This window comes from Gopherus evgoodei, chromosome 2, assembly GCF_007399415.2.
Source record: "Gopherus evgoodei ecotype Sinaloan lineage chromosome 2, rGopEvg1_v1.p, whole genome shotgun sequence".
NCBI lineage: Eukaryota > Metazoa > Chordata > Testudines > Testudinidae > Gopherus > Gopherus evgoodei.
This window is the reverse complement of record NC_044323.1, coordinates 87,515,619-87,533,930: the sequence shown is the minus strand read 5'-3', so window position 1 is coordinate 87,533,930 and position 18,312 is coordinate 87,515,619. Positions and strand designations below refer to the sequence as shown.

General features: G+C 44.7%; 2 protein-coding genes across 14 annotated transcripts in view; one reads left to right on the top strand and one right to left on the bottom strand.

The window, feature by feature from the left end:
* LRRFIP2 (LRR binding FLII interacting protein 2) overlaps window positions 1–11,684 on the top strand; it is a 123,602-nt gene extending 111,918 nt beyond the window's left edge. For all 12 annotated transcript variants that reach the window (XM_030551296.1, XM_030551294.1, XM_030551292.1 and 9 more), the window contains 2 exons: window positions 5,012–5,116; window positions 10,944–11,684. In XM_030551296.1, coding sequence (XP_030407156.1) covers window positions 5,012–5,116; window positions 10,944–11,057 — 219 coding nt within the window. In that variant the 3' untranslated portion in view covers window positions 11,058–11,684. The remainder of the gene's footprint in view (window positions 1–5,011; window positions 5,117–10,943) is intronic.
* Window positions 11,685–12,009: 325 nt separating this feature from the next.
* MLH1 (mutL homolog 1) overlaps window positions 12,010–18,312 on the bottom strand; it is a 37,519-nt gene continuing 31,216 nt past the window's right edge. For both annotated transcript variants that reach the window (XM_030551282.1, XM_030551283.1), the window contains 5 exons: window positions 16,359–16,422; window positions 15,271–15,435; window positions 14,987–15,079; window positions 14,217–14,330; window positions 12,010–12,578 (listed from right to left, as the gene is read on the bottom strand). In XM_030551282.1, coding sequence (XP_030407142.1) covers window positions 12,411–12,578; window positions 14,217–14,330; window positions 14,987–15,079; window positions 15,271–15,435; window positions 16,359–16,422 — 604 coding nt within the window. In that variant the 3' untranslated portion in view covers window positions 12,010–12,410. The remainder of the gene's footprint in view (window positions 12,579–14,216; window positions 14,331–14,986; window positions 15,080–15,270; window positions 15,436–16,358; window positions 16,423–18,312) is intronic.

Genomic DNA, 18,312 nt, shown 5'->3' with positions numbered 1-18,312 from the left:
CTTGTGTTACCATTTTCTTACAAATCAATACTTCTTCATAACCTCACCACATTTTTTACTGTGTAAACTGGATTGCTTTCTTAAATTATCATCTGTGCAAAAGGTACCCTTGACTTAGGGAGATAAAGAAAATTAGATAGTCTTATGTAGTAAACAAGCAGCAAAGAGTCCTGTGGCACCTTATAGACTAACAGACGTTTTGGAGCATGAGCTTTCGTGGGTGAATACCCACTTCGTCAGATGCATGTAGTGGAAATTCCCTCAGATCCCACTGAGGAATACACTAAGAAACTGCAACATCTACTCAGGACACTCCCTACACTAACACTGGAACAAATCAACATACCCTTGGAGCCCCGACCAGGGTTATTCTATCTACTACCCAAGATCCACAAACCCGGAAATCCTGGACGCCCCATCATCTCAGGCATTGGCACTCTCACTGAAGGACTGTCTGGGTATGTGGACTCTCTACTCAGACCCTATGCCACCAGCACTCCCAGCTATCTCCGTGACACCACTGATTTCCTGAGGAAACTACAATGTATTAGTGACCTTCCAGAAAACACCATCCTAGCCACCATGGATGTAGAGGCTCTCTACACAAACATCCCACACACAGATGGAATACAAGCTGTCAGGAACAGTATCCCTGATGATGTTACAGCACAACTGGCTGCTGAGCTCTGTGCCTTTATCCTCACACACAACTATTTCAAATTTGATGACAATATATATCTCCAGATCAGTGGCACCGCTATGAGCACCTGCATGGCCCCACAATATGCCAATATTTTTATGGCTGACCTGGAACAACGCTTCCTCAGCTCTCGTCCGCTCACGCCCCTTCTCTACCTATGCTACATTGATGACATCGTCATCATCTGGACCCATGGGAAGGAGTCTCTGGAAAAATTCCACCACGATTTCAACAGCTTCCACCCCACCATCAATCTCAGCCTGGACCAATCTACACGGGAGGTCCACTTCCTAGACACCACGGTGCAAATAAGTGATGGTCACATTACCACCACCCTATACTGAAAACCTACCGACCGCTATGCCTACCTTCATGCCTCCAGCTTCCATCCCAGGCACATCACACGATCCATTGTCTACAGCCAAGCATTGCTCTAACCCCTCAGACAGAGACCAACACCTACAAAATCTCCACCAAGCATTCTCAAAGCTACAATACCCGCACAAGGAAATAAGGAAACAGATCAACAGAGCCAGACGTGTACCCAGAAGCCTCCTACTGCAAGACAAACCCAAGAAAGAAACCAACAGGACTCCACTGGCCATCACATACAGTCCCCAGCTAAAACCTCTCCAACGCATCATCAGGGACCTACAACCCATCCTGGACAATGATCCCACACTTTCACAGGCCTTGGGTGGCAGGCCAGTCCTCGCCCACAGGCAACCTGCCAACCTGAAACATATTCTCACCAGTAACTACACACTGCACCATAGTAATTCTAGCTCAGGAACCAATCCATGCAACAAACCTCGATGCCAACTCTGCCCACACATCTACAGCAGCGACACCATCACAGGACCTAACCAGATCAGCCACACCATCACCGGTTCATTCACCTGCACGTCCACCAATGTAATATACGCCATCATATGCCAGCAATGCCCCTCTGCTATGTACTTCGGCCAAACTGGACAATCGCTACGGAAAAGGATAAACAGACACAAATCAGCTATTAGGAATGGCAATATACAAAAACCTGTAGGAGAACACTTCAACCTTCCTGGCCACACTATAGCAGACCTTAAGGTGGCCATCCTCCAGCAAAAAAACTTCAGGACCAGACTTGAAAGAGAAACTGCTGAGCTTCAGTTCATCTGCAAATTTGACACCATCAGCTCAGGATTAAACAAAGACTGTGAATGGCTTGCCAATTACAGAACCAGTTTCTCCTCCCTTGGTTTTCACACCTCAACTGCTAGAACAGGGCCTCAACCTCCCTAATTGAACTACCTCATTATCTCTAGCTTGCCTGCATATATATACCTGCCCCTGGAAATTTCCACTACATGCATCTGACGAAGTGGGTATTCACCCACGAAAGCTCATGCTCCAAAACGTCCGTTAGTCTATACGGTGCCACAGGACTCTTTGCTGCTTTTACAGATCCAGACTAACACGGCTACCCCTCTGATACTTGTAGTAAACAAGGCAGTAATTTACTTGAGAAACTCTTCTGGGTTTCCATAGTTTATAAATAGCAAAATAAGTGAATGCTCTGAGAGCGAATTAGGCCTTGGCTACACTTGAGAGTTACAGTGCAATAAAGCCACCCAGAGCGCTGTGCCTCACTCCCCACCCACACTGGCAAGGCACGTACAGTGCTGTTTCTCTGTGGCTACAGTGCTGCTGGTATTCCACCTCCCCGAGAGGAATAACAGCTGTTGTGTAGTGGCTGAGATGCTGCTGCTCCAGTGTAAACGGGGAGTAACATTATTACGCAGTGATTGACCTCCGGAAACTCTCCATAATCCTTCTAAGTGAAGCTTCCTCTCTTGATTTTGTTGTGAACTCCAGATGGGGAAGTGCCCTTTCAAAGCTCCGTTTTGGGGGCTGCTCATCAAAAAAACAAACACAGCTACTGTTTGCTTTGAATGAGTGAGAGGCAGGCGGGGGGGCTCTGTTTGGAGTGCCAACAGCTAATGTTTGCTTGAAGAGAGAGGCAGTGCAGGCTGGAGGGGGGTCTGTTTCAGCGAATGGCTTCTTATCAGGTCTATGAGAACAAAACAAATAGCTGCTGTTTGCTTTCAGTGAGTGAGAGGGGTGGGAGAGGGATCGGAACTTACAAGGCAGTGTGCTGACACACACACTTTCCTCCACTCCCTGTCACACTCCACCCCATCCCCACCCCGCTTTTGAAAAGCATGTTGCAGCCACTTGAATGCTGGGATAGCTGCCCATAATGCACCGCTCCCAATGCCGCTGCAAATGTGGCCACGACAGTGCACTGTCAGCTGGCAGTGTGGACAGATTGCAGTGCTTTCCCTACTCAGCTGTACAAAGACAAGTTTAACTCACGGCGCTGGACCGCTGCTACTGTAGCCATACTCTTAGGGCTTGTCTACATCAGAAAGTTGCAGCGCTGGTGAGGGAGTTACAGCGCTGCAACTTAGGAGGTGTACACATCTGCAGGGCATCACCAGCGCTGCAACTCCCTGTTTGCAGCGCTGGCCGTACTCCCGTTTTGTCTCGGGTGTAGAGGATCCAGCGCTGGTGATCCAGCGCTGGTAATCAAGTATAGACACTTACCAGCGCTTTTCTTGACCTCCGTGGAATAAGCAGGTATCCCAGCATCACCGAGGAAGCCTCTGGTAATCAAACTGGTCTCCTTCCCCAGCTTGCTCTCGCGTTCCCCGAACAAGCAGGTCTCCTTCCCTGAGGTTTGCTGGGTGGTTCCGGGAACGCGAGAGCAAACCGCGGCGAAGCTGTTCTCCTTCCCCGGTTTGCTATAGCGTTCCCCGAACAAGCAGGTCTCCTTCCCTACGGTTTGCAGGGTGGTTCCGGGAACGCGAGAGCAAACCGCGGCGAAGCTGGTCTCCTTCCCCGGTTTGCTCTCTCGTTCCCCGAGCAAGCAGGTCTCCTTCCCTGAGGTTTGCTGGGTGGTTCCTCTGGTAATCAAACTGGTCTCCTTCCCCAGCTTGCTCTCGCGTTCCCCGAACCCCGAGCAAGCAGGTCTCCTTCCCTGAGGTTTGCTGGGTGGTTCCGGGAACGCGAGAGCAAACCGCGGCGAAGCTGGTCTCCTTCCCCGGTTTGCTATCGCGTTCCCCGAACAAACAGGTCTCCTTCCCTACGGTTTGCAGGGTGGTTCGGGGAACGCGAGAGCAAACCGCGGCGAAGCTGGTCTCCTTCCCCGGTTTGCTCTCTCGTTCCCCGAGCAAGCAGGTCTCCTTCCCTGAGGTTTGCTGGGTGGTTCCGGGAACGCGAGAGCAAACCGCGGCGAAGCTGGTCTCCTTTCCCGGTTTGCTCTCGCGTTCCCGGAACCCCCGAGCAAGCAGGTCTCCTTCCCTGCGGTTTGCAGGGTGGTTCGGGGAACGCGAGAGCAAACCGCGGCGAAGCTGGTCTCCTTTCCCGGTTTGCTCTCGCGTTCCCCGAACCCCCCTTGAAGCCGCCCAACAGCGCTGCAGTGTGGCCACATATAACACCACTTGCAGCGCTGGTTGCTGTAAGTGTGGCCACTCTGCAGCGCTGGCCCTATACAGCTGTACTAATACAGCTGTAACAACCAGCGCTGCAAAATTTTAGATGGCCTTAGAGTATGTTTCAGTAAAAGGGGATTACTTCAGCACTTGGCAAATAATTGAGTTACACTGTGCAATTCTGTAAATGCTTTTTATCACTATGCTACGTTTGATTTCATTACTCTGTGAACTGTTGTAGAACATTAACAGGTCATAACTCTTGCATTCTAACTAGAGAGTGGTGAGTGAGCTTTAAAGCTAGGGTTCCTATTCACATTTTGTTTGGTGCTCCCTCCCCCTTTGTTAGAGCTGGGCTTGGACTCATGACCTCTCACATCATACCCTGACCCACTGCTGTGTCTCACCTCTCCTTTCCATTGCCTGTTTCCCAGTTTACTTTCCCTTACTTCTATCTTCTTCTCCCAGTTTTCCCACTCTCCCTGCTGCCAGTGCTCTTCATTCTCTTCAATCCACTCCCTGCTGTCTCTCCCTGAAGAGGGACACAGTGGGGCCTTCTCTGGTGTTTCTACCTTCCATGAGTCTTCCTTCTTTCTGGTCCCTGTTCTTTAAACCCTGATGTTTCCCTTTCTCTGCAATCTCAGCTGCTTCTGCACATTAACACTCACCATCTTCTCTCTTGCTAAGGGTGCCACAGATAATGCAGGGAACAGTGCTGCAGAGTGCCACATAGAGAGGAGGAGGACAGACAGGTGGGTAGCCCATCCTATTATAAAGCAGTCACAGTCTTTTTTTTTTTTTCTTGTTTGTTTTTGGTGGTTTACTTGGTTTGCAGATTGGAAGACTTGAAGGACAGGTGACAAGATATAAATCTGCAGCAGAGAATGCAGAAAAAGTGGAAGACGAACTCAAAGCAGAAAAGAGGAAACTTCAGCGAGAGGTAATAAACTCTATTTTCCTTTCAAAGTAAACATGATGGAGTTTTCATTAGTAAAACCAAATGCCTATGAACATTTAATCTTTGTAGCTGTTATGGGACTAATTCTGTGAGCAGTTTGTTGGCTTTCAACAAGGGGTAAGAACTACAAATGATCATATATAGAGAACTTTTTCTTCAGTATGTTGTCTCATGCACCTGAGGTTGGCCCAATGTATTTCACGAACATTTCTTTTCTGACTGCAGCTGGCAGAGGAGTTCTGCAGGATCTGCAAGCATTTCACTAGCAATTATCTTGGCTTACAGCAATGCTCTCCTGTTCTGCAGCAGCCTCTCCTCTGAACCCTCTTCTCTAAGTTCTTGGACATGCTCCTTATAATACTTTTTTTTTATCATCCTCCTCATTGCGTTGGTTCCTTGAATGAGTTATGTTCACTTCCATTGTTGCCACCTTTTTATCTTTGCTGTCAAATTGGAGCCAACCTGAGAGCACTGGTAAATAGTTTCTTATCCGTGCATTGACAGCCTGTTTTTTTACTGTTTTCCCCTGCAGTTGAAGCAACAAGATACTTGACCTCCTGAGCTTCTGAAGCCCTTGTCTTCATTGAGGCCTTGACTTACTCCACCTTTGTTTGCACTTTGTTCCCAGTCTGGAGCATGTTACATTGTGAACATCATTGCGCTCTTTCTGACTCAAAGTACTGTCGTCTTTCAGTTTCAGACCGTGACTCTTTGAGATACAATTCCAAACTGTATAATGTTTTGTTCTTTAGTTACTACTTTTAAGGTATGGTAGAAAGGCGGCCACCTAATAACTTCAAAAAGCTTCTGGACTGTAATTGAGCCCTGTTACTCAGCAGCAGGCACTATTACTGCATTGTCTGGCAATGACCAGGGTGAGAGATGTCACCCTGGAATATTAGGTCTCAGAGTATGTCTGCACTGCACCTGGGAGCATGGACCCAGCGAGTTGGGCAGGCTTGGACTTGGGTGGCTAGCCTAAGGTGCCACCCCTGCCACATCCACACTACTACGTTTAGCACACTAGCGTGTGTGAAGCTAGCAAGAGTCTGTCTACCTGTGCTGGGAGTCTTGCTCATAGCTACAGTGTAGACACTTTTGGGGATCTAGTGATCAGAGGACTTTCAGGAAGTTTCTCTGGAACATCAGACTGTTCCTGGGAGATCTGATTGAAGTGTTAAAGGCTCGATTTCAGAGCAAAGACCAGAGTGTGTGTCTAAACTAAACTTCAACCTTTGCCTGAATGCTTCACGCTTTATATGTTCTGCCAAAGCTCCTCCTCATTGGAGGCATTATGTCTGCCGAAGCACCTGGTAGAAATCAACCAGTTCAATTTACCTCTCTGAGTTGTCTGTGTGGGTAACTGAGCCAATGGATTCTAAGATGTAGCAGCAGTAGAGGAGGATACTCTTTAGTTTACTTTAAGGGTCTCAGCTATTTCCAGCTCTGTCCCGAACTTCCTATGTAACTTGGGGAAAGTCATTTAAACACTCAGTACATTTATTCCCTATCTTTAATTGGAGAAAATAGAGATAATTTTACTTAGTAGTACCTGTAGAGGGGTGACGATTGTTGCTATTGCCCCTCCTTTGACTATATGAGATGGCACCACCCCACCTCCCCGTTCCCTCTTAGCACCTGTGGCTGGAGTTAGAGCTCTGTGTGGTTTTTATTTCAAATTCTTCTTTTTAGTGACTCTATTGTCTGATTGTATATAGTTAAATTAGTAGCTGTAGGTAGGTTAGTTACGTTTTCCCTGGTGATGTCCTCACTAGTATTTACACTTTGTCCATCGTGTGTGGGGGCGATCCCCAACAACGATCCCCACACACAGTGCTTGCTGTGTCTAGGCAAAGCCCACGTCAAGGAGCGGTGTTTGCTTTGCAGATTACTCATGAAATGGACTCAAGTAGCAAGGAGTCTTCATCTGAAGCAGCACCTGCTCAAACACACCATGCAGCCTACTTTGGCACCAAGGCCCTCCTCAGATTGGAGATTGCCCTCAGGTGTGAGAAGTGCTGCTGCTTAGCATCCGGAGCTAGTGCCTCTCCAAAGAAGCTGAGCAGTCATTCCCTGTTGAGTGTGCGGAGGAAGAGGCCAGTGGGAGCTGCAGGGGGCTGCGCCTGCGGATGATCAATGTCCGCAAAATGTCTCTCAGCCTGCAATCGTATTACCCTGATGGGCTGCAGGTTGCCCATCACTAGTCTACACCACTCCAGGCACTGGAAGTGACAGAGACATGCACTTTGCTGGAAGTACCATTTTCACCACCCCTCGTCATTCTGGGCTACGAACAAGTCAGTCCAGCTGCTTGCACCCTCAGGGATGGCCCCACAGCCATCCCCTGAAGCCCAGGATCCCTTGGTGTCCAAGTTCAGATCTTTCTCTTCCTGTTCCTTGGATGAGGGCCCTTCATGGAGTGCTGTTGGTACTAGGACTGGTGTTCATCTCGTGATCAGGCTGGAGACCCCTGGCCTGGCCACCAATGCCCTATTTATACCAGTGGCCTCCATGGGACTCTCCTCAGTCATGGAAGTCCTGCTCCTCAGCCTGCCTGAAGCTGAGATCACCAGCCCATCTGGGGTGGTGACCATCAATCGGCCACAGATCCAGGCACTGGAGAGGCTTTACCTCGGAGCCTCCCGAATTGTCTCACCCAGGCTGGTCAGCCCTGGACCAAGATCTGGCTCAGGCACACTCAACTGCCTTATCCTCATCCCTGAACAATTCTGTGGTGCCATGCTCTTCCTTCCCTTCCATACTGGAGAATTTCAAGGCATACTGGGACCTGTTGCGGTGGCTGCCTCCCTGGGTATTCAAGCAGAGTTCCTGTAGGTGAACATCCACAAGTTAGTGGATATCCTGCAGCTGTCTGCCCCGGGGAGAGTCATTCCCCCTGTTAACATTGTGCTCTATGAGCCTACTAACATCCTCTGGAGCACACTAGCTATAGTACCACCTGCTGCTAAGCACATGGGAAAGTGCTGCTTTGTTCCTGTTCAGGGATTTGCAGGTTTGTTTTTTTCATTTCCATCCAGCCCCAAGCTCCTTGGTGGTAACAGTTGTGAATGAGAGCCCAACGGGGCAGGTGTAAGTCCACTCCCAAAGAGAAGGACTCTAAGAGCATGGACCTGATGGGAAGGAAGATGTCCACCTCATTTTTCTTGCAGATGCAAATTGCTAATCAGCAAGCATTGCTGTCTGAGTACAACTTTGTCAACTGGATGGCTGTGTCCAAATCTGCAGACCAGCTGACCAAGGCCTTGAGGGAGAAATCTTGGGCATTTGTCACCGAAGGCTACTTGGTGGCTAAAATGGCTTTGTAGTCTGTGCTGGATATGACTAAATCTTCAGCCAGAGTGATGGTTTCTGCAGTGACCATGAGGAAGTCGTCCTGGCTGCAGAATTCTTGCATTACTCCCGATGTCTAGCAGGCCATTGAAGATTTGCCCATCACTGGTCAGGAGCTATTCTTGGATAAAACCAACAAGATTCTGCACTCCTCTGAGGACTCTGCAGCTACTCTTTGGTCCTTGGCAGTGTATACAATGGTGGTGCAGAGATTCCATCACGGCATTCAACAGCAACTGTGGTATCGTTTGCAGTGCACGTTTGGGCAGCCTCTCTCTCCCTCAAGACAGCGAGATTACCCCAGAAAGGGCATAGATCCCTCAGAAGGAATACGGACTTCAGGTATAGGTTTCCTTTGATGTTGGCTATATCTCCACATGTGGAATAAGCAAGAGCAGCTGAATCTGGCACTGATATTATAGATATGTATAGCTCTGATCATCAGGCCTTCATACAAAGATATAGCAGAAATTGAGGATCTATCAGCTGTAAGTGGAGGCAAATCTAATGAATGCCAAAGAAACTAAAACAGTCCTTAGTTTCCTCAGGTCTTTTGGCTCTGTCAACCTATCACTATGACAGAGGGAGCAACTGATGAGTATCTTCTAAGAATCCAATGTGTTCAGGTGTGGATATTTTCTAGTCAGAGTGCTTTGTCTCTTTTGGCCTAGAAGCCCTTACCATGAGCAATGAAAACCTCCAAGTTTTTTACAAGTTCCAGAGCCTGTAGTCAGCCTGCCAATCTCATCCTTGAAGGATATTCCAGTGGGAGGAAGACTTAATTTTCTTTTTAATCTTACCACCACCCTGACAGGGCCAGCTTTAGGCCTGTTCCACCAATTCCCCTGACTCAGGCCCCGTGCCCAGTGAGAATCTCTTCCCTGGCTGGAGGCGCCTTTTTAATTTTTACTCACCTGGCGGCGCTCCAGGTCTTCAGTGGCACTTTGGCAGCGGGTCCTTCGCTTGCTTTGGGTCTTCGGCAGCACTTCGGTGGTGAATCTTTCAGTGCCGCCAAAGACCTGGAGTGAAGGACCCGCCGCCGAAGTGCTGCCGAAGACTCTGAGCACTGCCCGGTGAGTACAAGCCCCACGTGTTTTTTTTTAAGTCATCCCTGCCGGGGCCCCGTCGAAAATGTTCAAATTGGGCCCTGCACTTCCTAAAGCTGACCCTGCACCTTGAGTTCCCTTAGACACATGGTTCCTCAGCAGGACTGCAACTCAGAATGCCCATGAGTCTAATACCACCAGAAAGAAATGTTACAGGAAATCCAAACCCTCCTGGCTACAAAAGAAAAGTGATAGAAGAAAAAGACTATATTCAGGTATTTCATTATGTTTAAAATGCATGGGTCTGAGCCCTCCTGTCAGATGTCAAATTCTTAATGTGCGTTTTCTCAGAGTTAAGAATGTCATCTCTGGGAATCATGCCTCTTTCAAAGTGTCTGGCTACATGCTCTGGACCTGACAATTACCTACTGTCTACCCACGGGGAGACAGATAAAGCACAGGATAATTCTCAGAGTTAAGAGGGAGATGGCAAAGACAAATTTTGGGTATTGCTTTTATTCTGCTGTCCACACTGCATATATTCCAGAAATTTTTCGAAGAAACCTCACCTTTTCTGCAAAGTGAAATGGGTCCCCTTAACCTGGTCCAGTTGGGTGATCAAGAGCTATGCTGTGGCAGGAATCAAAGGATCAGTCTCTGCCATCATGGGAATAGTAGAACCTTTAGTGTTCAAGATAACTACTCAGTCCCATGTCCTTCCAGACAACTGTAGGCAGTGCAAAGCTTTCTTTGTTAGGAGGGAGTACAGAGTTCTACCATACTGAGCTGATCATTCTGTCAAAATTTTGGGGGAGCAAACTCTCCCTCTATAGTGTTCAAGTGCACAGGGACCCCTACATACCAGTACACAGTGTGGAAATGTACCACTATGCAAATGTCCAATGCCTACTGCATAGGGAGCCAACTAAGATTGCATTAAACTATGCTAGCCAATGGGCTGGAATGGGAGCTGCTGTACAAGGCATGAGGATTCCTACCCCTGCCATCTCAGACGTCTGCTCATCAGCTGGCTCAGTTATTGAGGACGACGCAGAACTTTGCCCCAAGGGAGTAGTTGTAATATGAAGCTCTGGGTGCTCAACTGCTCACAAATGAATATACATCTTTAAAGTATTTCTAGATTATGCTAATATCAGAAATTGAGTGAGTTCTGCTTCCTTTGGATACAATGTAACAACTGCATAGTTAGCATTCAGCCAGGTTCCATTTTTCTTGACCTGACAGTCTTATAAAGAACATAATCAAGACTTTCAACAGAGAAAATTGAGTTGTGATCCTAAACAAAAAGTTCATCTTAGTTTTAATTTGTGCTACTCACACCAGAACATTAAAACAGAAACCCAGCTGCAATTATTCTGAAATAGAATGTAACTTTTTCTTTTCCTTTTTAGTTAAGAACAGCATTGGATAAGATAGAAGAGATGGAGATGACCAATAGCCACTTGGTAAAAAGGCTGGAGAAGATGAAAGCAAACAGGACTGCTGCGCTTCTATCTCAACAGTAGAAGAACGTTTTTAGAAAATGGAACAAATTGTGCACTGCTCCTTAAAATAACTAGCCCTTAGCTTGTTTTAATACAGACTTTCATTGGCACAAACTATTTGAACACTGAGCTGTTCAGTAATATTTTAGTTGCAGAATTAAATGGCATACCTTTTGTAACTTATGAGAGAATGAAAAATCTGAATTCCTATCTGAATGATGGTGATTTTTATTTAGCAGTTTAATTGTAGAGTCCAAGCTGGAGCACAATGTGGTATGATTGACTTACTAGAAAACATTTGTTTTCACAACTGTGGAATCAAGTTTACTTAAACTTTTTTTCAGCTGCTTTAATGATGCTTGAAGACAACTGCATGAATTCAAGAGGACACTGTACTAGAAATTAACAAATATATTTGCTCAAGACATCACAGCACAAGTGCCTTCTATATGGTGCAACAAACTTCAGATATGTTAGAGCTAACCTTTGAAAGCGGATAACATTTATTTTAAGAGTTTTTTTTTGGGGGGGGGGTGTCTATGTTCCTTAACATTTATAAATTTTGATGGAAAGGTGCATTTTTGTAATATTTAAATTTATATAAAAATAAAATAGGGACTATTATTAAACTTGCTTTTTTGCATGGGTGATAGTACAGCTCAGTTCTGGGTTATTTTGCCAAGGAAATTTGGACTTAAACAGCAGTTGCTATACAAACCTCTTCCTTGGTTAAAGTGTGGAATGAAACTTTAGGGTGGAAGGAGGGGTGAGGAAATGTCTGAGGAGTTCATTAAATGGACACTGTACTGGCCAGAAATGGTTTTTTTTTAATATACAATCTTAAAGCTGTTTCAGGAGCTATGCTTTGTTTAGACATTTAAACCAAGCTGATCACTTTGTTACCTGCAACATTCTTTAAGGTGGTCTAGTAAACATTCCTGATCTTGGAGGGCATTAAATGTACTTACACTTGCTATTTCAAAACTTTAATTGAGTTTTAAGTACAGATAAAAAGTGGGTTTAACTTTTAGAGCTGTGAGCTTAATTTTGATAATGTAAACAGCCACTTATTTTTTCTAAAGGCTCTAGCCTATACATCTTCACAGCTGTTTATCAGGAAATCTGCTGCATTCTGAGTGAAAGGGAAGCTTTCAACATGGCTGGAAAGTTTCACTATAGCAAAGTCTCTCATGTAACTTACAGTGAAATAGTGCAGCGAAGAGCTACAGTAGTTGAATATAGACAGTTTCATTTCTGAAATACTCTTTGCTGAAAGGCAGTATGGCACACTCCTTTCTTCCCTTATGGTCATCCAGCTTTATCCCCCCGTATGTAACAATGGGATACACCAGGGAGTTCATCCAACTGAAATATTCAACACCTCTCAAAAACTTTATAAAGGTCTGGCAGATTAGCAAGCTGCAAAATGTTGCCATCTTCTGTGAAATGTCTGGGAGGCAAAAGGTGGGTCCTAAAAGCTTTGTAAATAATATGTTCCACAGTCCATTTCCATGATGATGAACCAGATCCAAGCTCTTCAGTCTGAAAGAGAAGTTTAGTTTTAAAAAACAAGTACTCTGAAAAAACGTATCAAATCTATAAAATTTGTTTTAAAACCTTGACTTTTTCCTGCTTAAACAGCTGTAGTTGGGAGTGCTAAATCAGTTACTTTAGTCTTTGCAAATTAGTTCAGTATCTTGATAAATAAAAGCATCCCCTAGTCAGCTTTCACATATCCACAGCCCCTCACTACCATTAAGAGAATTGTACTAGCTCTAAATTAAGCTAGAGAAAACGTTGAATCAAAATACCTTTCAAAAATTTCCAGTGCAGAGTTTGGGTGTAAAAATAAAACTAGTCTATCACGCTTCATATAAAGTGCTCACCTTGAAAGGCTCCTTCTGCAACAGAGGTGTTTACCTACCCTGTTCTTAACCTCCAACAGGGGATTCCACAGCCACCTCAGGTAACCTCTTTCACTGCTTAACCTTTCCTTAGGTTTGATATTAGGAAAAACATTCTAAGCCTGTTACTACTTGTCCTACTCTCTCTTCACATAGAGAACTCATCACCATCCTTATAACCAGGGCTTTGAAGTGGAGTGTAGAACAGTGGAGCTGGAGCACAGCTCCAAAGCCCTACTTATAATAGTCCTTCAAATACTTCAAGATTTATAATCCCCCCACTCAGCCTTTTCTTCTAGTTTAAACAAGCCCAATTTAAGCTTTCCTCATAGGTCCTGTTTCTAAACTTTCTTGTGGTGCTCTCCTCTGGATGATCCAGTTAGTCCACATCCCTAAGTGGGGTACCAAAACTTGATACAATATTCCAGCTGGTAACTCCCACTGTCAAGTAGAGCAGAATAATTATTTCCTGTTTTATACAGAAATGTTAATACATCCAAGAATGACACTGTGCTATTAAAACAATTCATGGGGGTTCGTGTGTGCGGGGGGGGGGGGTGTACGTGCAAGAATGCACCACTTTTTCCACAAATTCTGGGCCCAAATGGATTAGGCTGTCTTGTAGTTCAGCTCAATGTCTTAACAGCTGGAGATGCCCTAGTTCTCTGGTTTGAGAAACTGTGAAATTACCGGTGCTATTAATATTGCTTTTGCATTATTCAGAGGAAACTCACCACATGATTTATTAGCTTTTGGCAAGTGCTCAGTTGATACTGATTTGGGCACTTTGAAAGAGTAATTAGGTATTTAAGAGAGTCAACTCAAATGTACACTTTTTGAAGGTACACCTCTACCCTGATCTAATGCTGTCCTCAGGAGCCAAAAAATCTTACCGTGTTATATCAAACTTGCTTTGATCTGCCAGAGTGCGCCCCGCAGAGCACTGCTTTACCACATTATATCAAATTCGTGTTATGTCAGGGTAGAGGTGTACATGAACCAGGTAGTCTTTGGGAGAAATCATCCTGTATGGAAGCTGTGGGGCAATGTTTTCTAAGCACAGGGGAATTTTTATTAAATAACTTTTCACCCTGTAAAAGCAGCCTTGTCTAAAGGATAAGCCTGTATATTCTTTCAGAACACTGCTGCACTGTTATTCAGTTCACCTGATTCCACAGAGTGGGAGACTAGTCATGAAAGCCATCTTTAAAGGTTTTTACAATTCAACACAAGTGATTTACCCAGGTGATTGCAGCAGCATATGCAGTTACTGTACCTGCTGGCTAGTCAAGTCAGATTCCTCCATAATATACTGCATTCTAATGGAGTAAAACATGGCACATTCTTTACTGAGGCTTTCAAAACATTCTTTTTCTTCATCCCAGTTTACCTGTCACAACAGAAATTTGATGAGAGCAAACATTTGTTTCAGTATCTGAAATAGTAGTTTTGAAGGAACATTACTGCTACCTACCAGTCTACAGAGTTAACTTAATTCCCGGTTAATTTAAGAGGATACTGTCTTGGCCATTTGGTGGTGTAAGGTTAGGATACAGAGAAAGCAAGGAATAGTCTAAAAGTCTGCCTATCTTTGAAAAGTAAAATTTTTTTTTCAAGTTTCTAAACATTCATTTTAATTTCTTATATAGTGAATATTTAGATAGGAATGGACTTAAGCAATCGGTGCAGTTTTCCTTTTAGAAGAGAAAGTTTAGAGCACTTCCCACATGTCAGCATCTGTATTACTATTATGTGATAATTACTACACTGGCAGATATTATTTAAAAATACTGTGTGTGGTCATTTGAGGCAGGAATGTTGGCAGTTGTACTTTTGCACCAACTGCTTCTGTCAGAACAGGGTCTATGACATTATATATGAACTCTTCTCCCCACATCAATTTCTGGTGAATTTCTTAGTGGTTGAATTATTGCATGCCTGCCTATTAGTAACTTCATTTTAGAGAACATCTAAAAATCACATTTCCTAGTAAATGACAATGATGAAAAGAAGGTAAAGTTTGCAGACTAGTTAGCTTCCCCCTACCTCTGTGGCTAAGCGAAGGATAAACATAGGTAGTCCCTCCAATGGTGGAACATAGTTGTCTATCAGGAGTGGTAATCCAGTAAGGTTTCCATCCTGTAAGCATAACATTTTCTTTACATGGTAAAATACCTAGGGTCTTATAAAAATGTACAGTAAGTGACTATTTCAGGTTAGTACTAGCCTTAAAGCAAATCCAAAATATTAAATACAGTTTCCTATTGTGCATTACCAACACCTAAGTTATACAAATAACCGTATGACATAGAAGCAACAGCAGTAATCACCTCATCAATTTCAAGAGAGAAATAGTCTTTCAGCATTTCAGTCTTCTTTTTTAGAAACTCAACAATGTATTCAGCAAGTCCTTCCTTTGGGCCATCATCTTCTGTCCAACCACTTTCAGGGTTCTCCAAGGCTAGCATAGCTAGATCATACAGTGGAGCTGACTCCTGTAAGTGACCACGAGGTACAATACAATCATCACTACCACCCAGACACTTCAACCCTTCAAAATCCAGATGTTCCTCATGCAGTCAATTTTACTTTTTTCCCTGAAAATACAGAAGAATCTTTACAGCAAGCGCTTCGCTAAAGCCCATTGCAAAATACTGTGGCATATTTAAGTACTTCCCAATACATTTCTGATGAAGACGGAGCAAAACAGAAGATATGTTTTAACACACATCTAGTGCATCAACAATGAAGCTGTTTAAGGAACAGAATCTGACACTGATAATAAAGCAACCACTATCACAACTTGCAGCAACTGTGGAATCATCACAATCTGCTACTTCATGTAAGTGCAAAGGAGATTAAACATATAAAGGGAATGCATTTTTAAAAAAAGTCATTTAACAGAGATCCACATTCATATCTGAAGTTTGACCTAGTCAGCAGTATAAACAAAGATACTTTATATAGAACATAAATTACCAAAAAACTACATCAAAGTTGCAAAATCAAGCACCAATAGTTAGGAAATGCTAAAATTAAGGTTGCCTGTGTAGCCTTAATTCAGCCCCCTAGTGCATGTGTGTTGGAATGGACCTGTTCTGGGGATGAAGCGGGGGTGAAGGAGACATTTGTTTTCTAGGACCCCAGCCTCCGTTGTTGCATAAGTTGAAAGTAATATAGTGAATAAGGCAGAGAGTTGCAGGAAGAGAAAAGACGATTAAGGCAGTTGAAGGCTGACCAGGAGAATTCCAGCTCTGTGTCTGCCCAAGAGTTCTTATGTGATGCACTTAGACCAACTTTTTACACGTGGTCATTAATTGTGTGTGCTATCAGGCCCACATATGTGAGGTTAAAACTTTTATATCAGATCATTTTCTCCAAAACATGTATGTAAGAGTTGAAGGGAAGTTCTACTTACTGACAACCTCAGAACTCCAAAATTTGCGAAGTCATAAAGAAGAATCTGGTAGAAGAGTTCTTGGCTGAATGGGAGGAAGAGAGTTAATTTATTATTGAAATGACCATTTCTGTCTAGTTTTGTGTCGTGCATATTCTCCACTTTGTAATGGCAGAATCATGGGGGAAAAAAACATGATACTTAGGAGAGAGAAATAAACATCCTATGGGAAACAGCAATAAGAATGGATTGTACTTTAATAAAACTATGACTTTGGCAATACAATGGAACCCCATTTAACCAAGCCTCCATCAGCCAGCTTTCCTTATTAACTGAACCAGACACAGCCCCAGCTGCCCATTCTCCAGGTTAGCTAGATTTTTGGTTATCTGATCTGCCCTCGTCCCAATTAGATCAGATAAATGAGGTTCCATTGTATAGTTTTTTGGCCCCCCACCCAACAGAGAAAAAAAGTCACTGAAATGTTGTAACCGGCAATATCACCACCAGGCACATATGATACACAAATAAATGTGAGCCTGTTTCTTAGTGTTAGCAGTCTCCACAATACTGGTGCAAAAGCTTAAAATACTCAACATGCAGCTATTATACATTTGTTCCTATTTATCATACATTAAACCTTCATATTCATTTGCCACAGGTTACAAGTCAAAGAAATGCTGAGGAGGAACAGGGGAGGCGATACTAGCCACAGATCTGGTAACAAATGGGAACAATACACATGTACTGTTTAAGATACAGTGACTAACAGCCTTATAAAAACAAGGGAGGAATGCTTTTGTTCCTTCAAATAAGTGTCAGTAAAATCTATACACACCCTCTACAGACCTTCAAGATGATGGGAGTGGGGATCTTAGGGTATGTCTACACTGGCAAGTTTCTGCACAAGTTATACCACTGGAATCAAACCACTGTTGGGTGTCCACCTTGTGCTCCTTGTGATGGTGGAGTGCATCCACATTAGCAGCTCTTGCAAAGGCAAAGAGAGCACTGCATTGTGGTAGCTATTCCACTGTGCAACTGGCTGCAGGGTGCTTTGGGAAAGGTTTGCAGTACCTCATGGGACACGCGCAGCATCACATGATGCAGGTTTACCAATCCCACTGTTCCAGGGGCATCCTCCTACATTTTCAACTGGATGGGGGTAGACTGTGACACAGAGTTGGTGTTGGTGTGTGTGAGAGACAGTGTGTTTTGGGGGACAGAGTGTGTCAGCATGCTGTCTTTAAGTTCAGACAGCAGCAGGAAGCCACCAGTCCTGAGGCAGAGGGAGGGGGAGGGGGAAACCCCATCAGCCCCCGCCTCCCTCCCCAGCTCTCTGCACAGCATTCTCCCCCGACCTGCCTCTGCTCAACAGCATGAGCCTTCCACATGAATGGTTTGCTTTGTGTCCCAGATAGATCAGCACAGCATGCAAGAGCTGTCAGAAACAGAGCTTTGAAAGGGGAAGGGCGCATGAGCAGAGCAGCCACTGGGATTACAGGACACTTCTGGAAGCTAATTGATTGCTTTGTGCACTGTAATATGCTTACACTACTAATACAGCGCTGGAGCCTCTGTGCTTATGACTCTCAAGGTGATTTTTTTTACAACGCTGCAACTGAGGAATTTCTGCGCACTAAGGGCTTGGCTACACGTGCAAGTTACAGCGCAATAAAGCAGCCCTGGGCGCCCTAGCTCACTCCCGTCCACGCTGGCAAGGCACGTAGAGTGCTCTGATTCCACAGCTACAGCACTGCTGGTACTCCACCTCAGCGAGAGGAATAACGTTTGCTGTGCCCTCGCAGTGTGGACGAGGTGTGGCATTACTGCGGTCTGATCAGCCTCCGGAAACGTCCCATAATCCCCTTAAGTCAAGTGGCCACTCTTGCCATTGTTTTGTAAGCACTGTAGGAATGCAGATATGCCCTTTGAAAACTCCGTTTCTGACAAATGGCTGCTTATCTATCCCGCA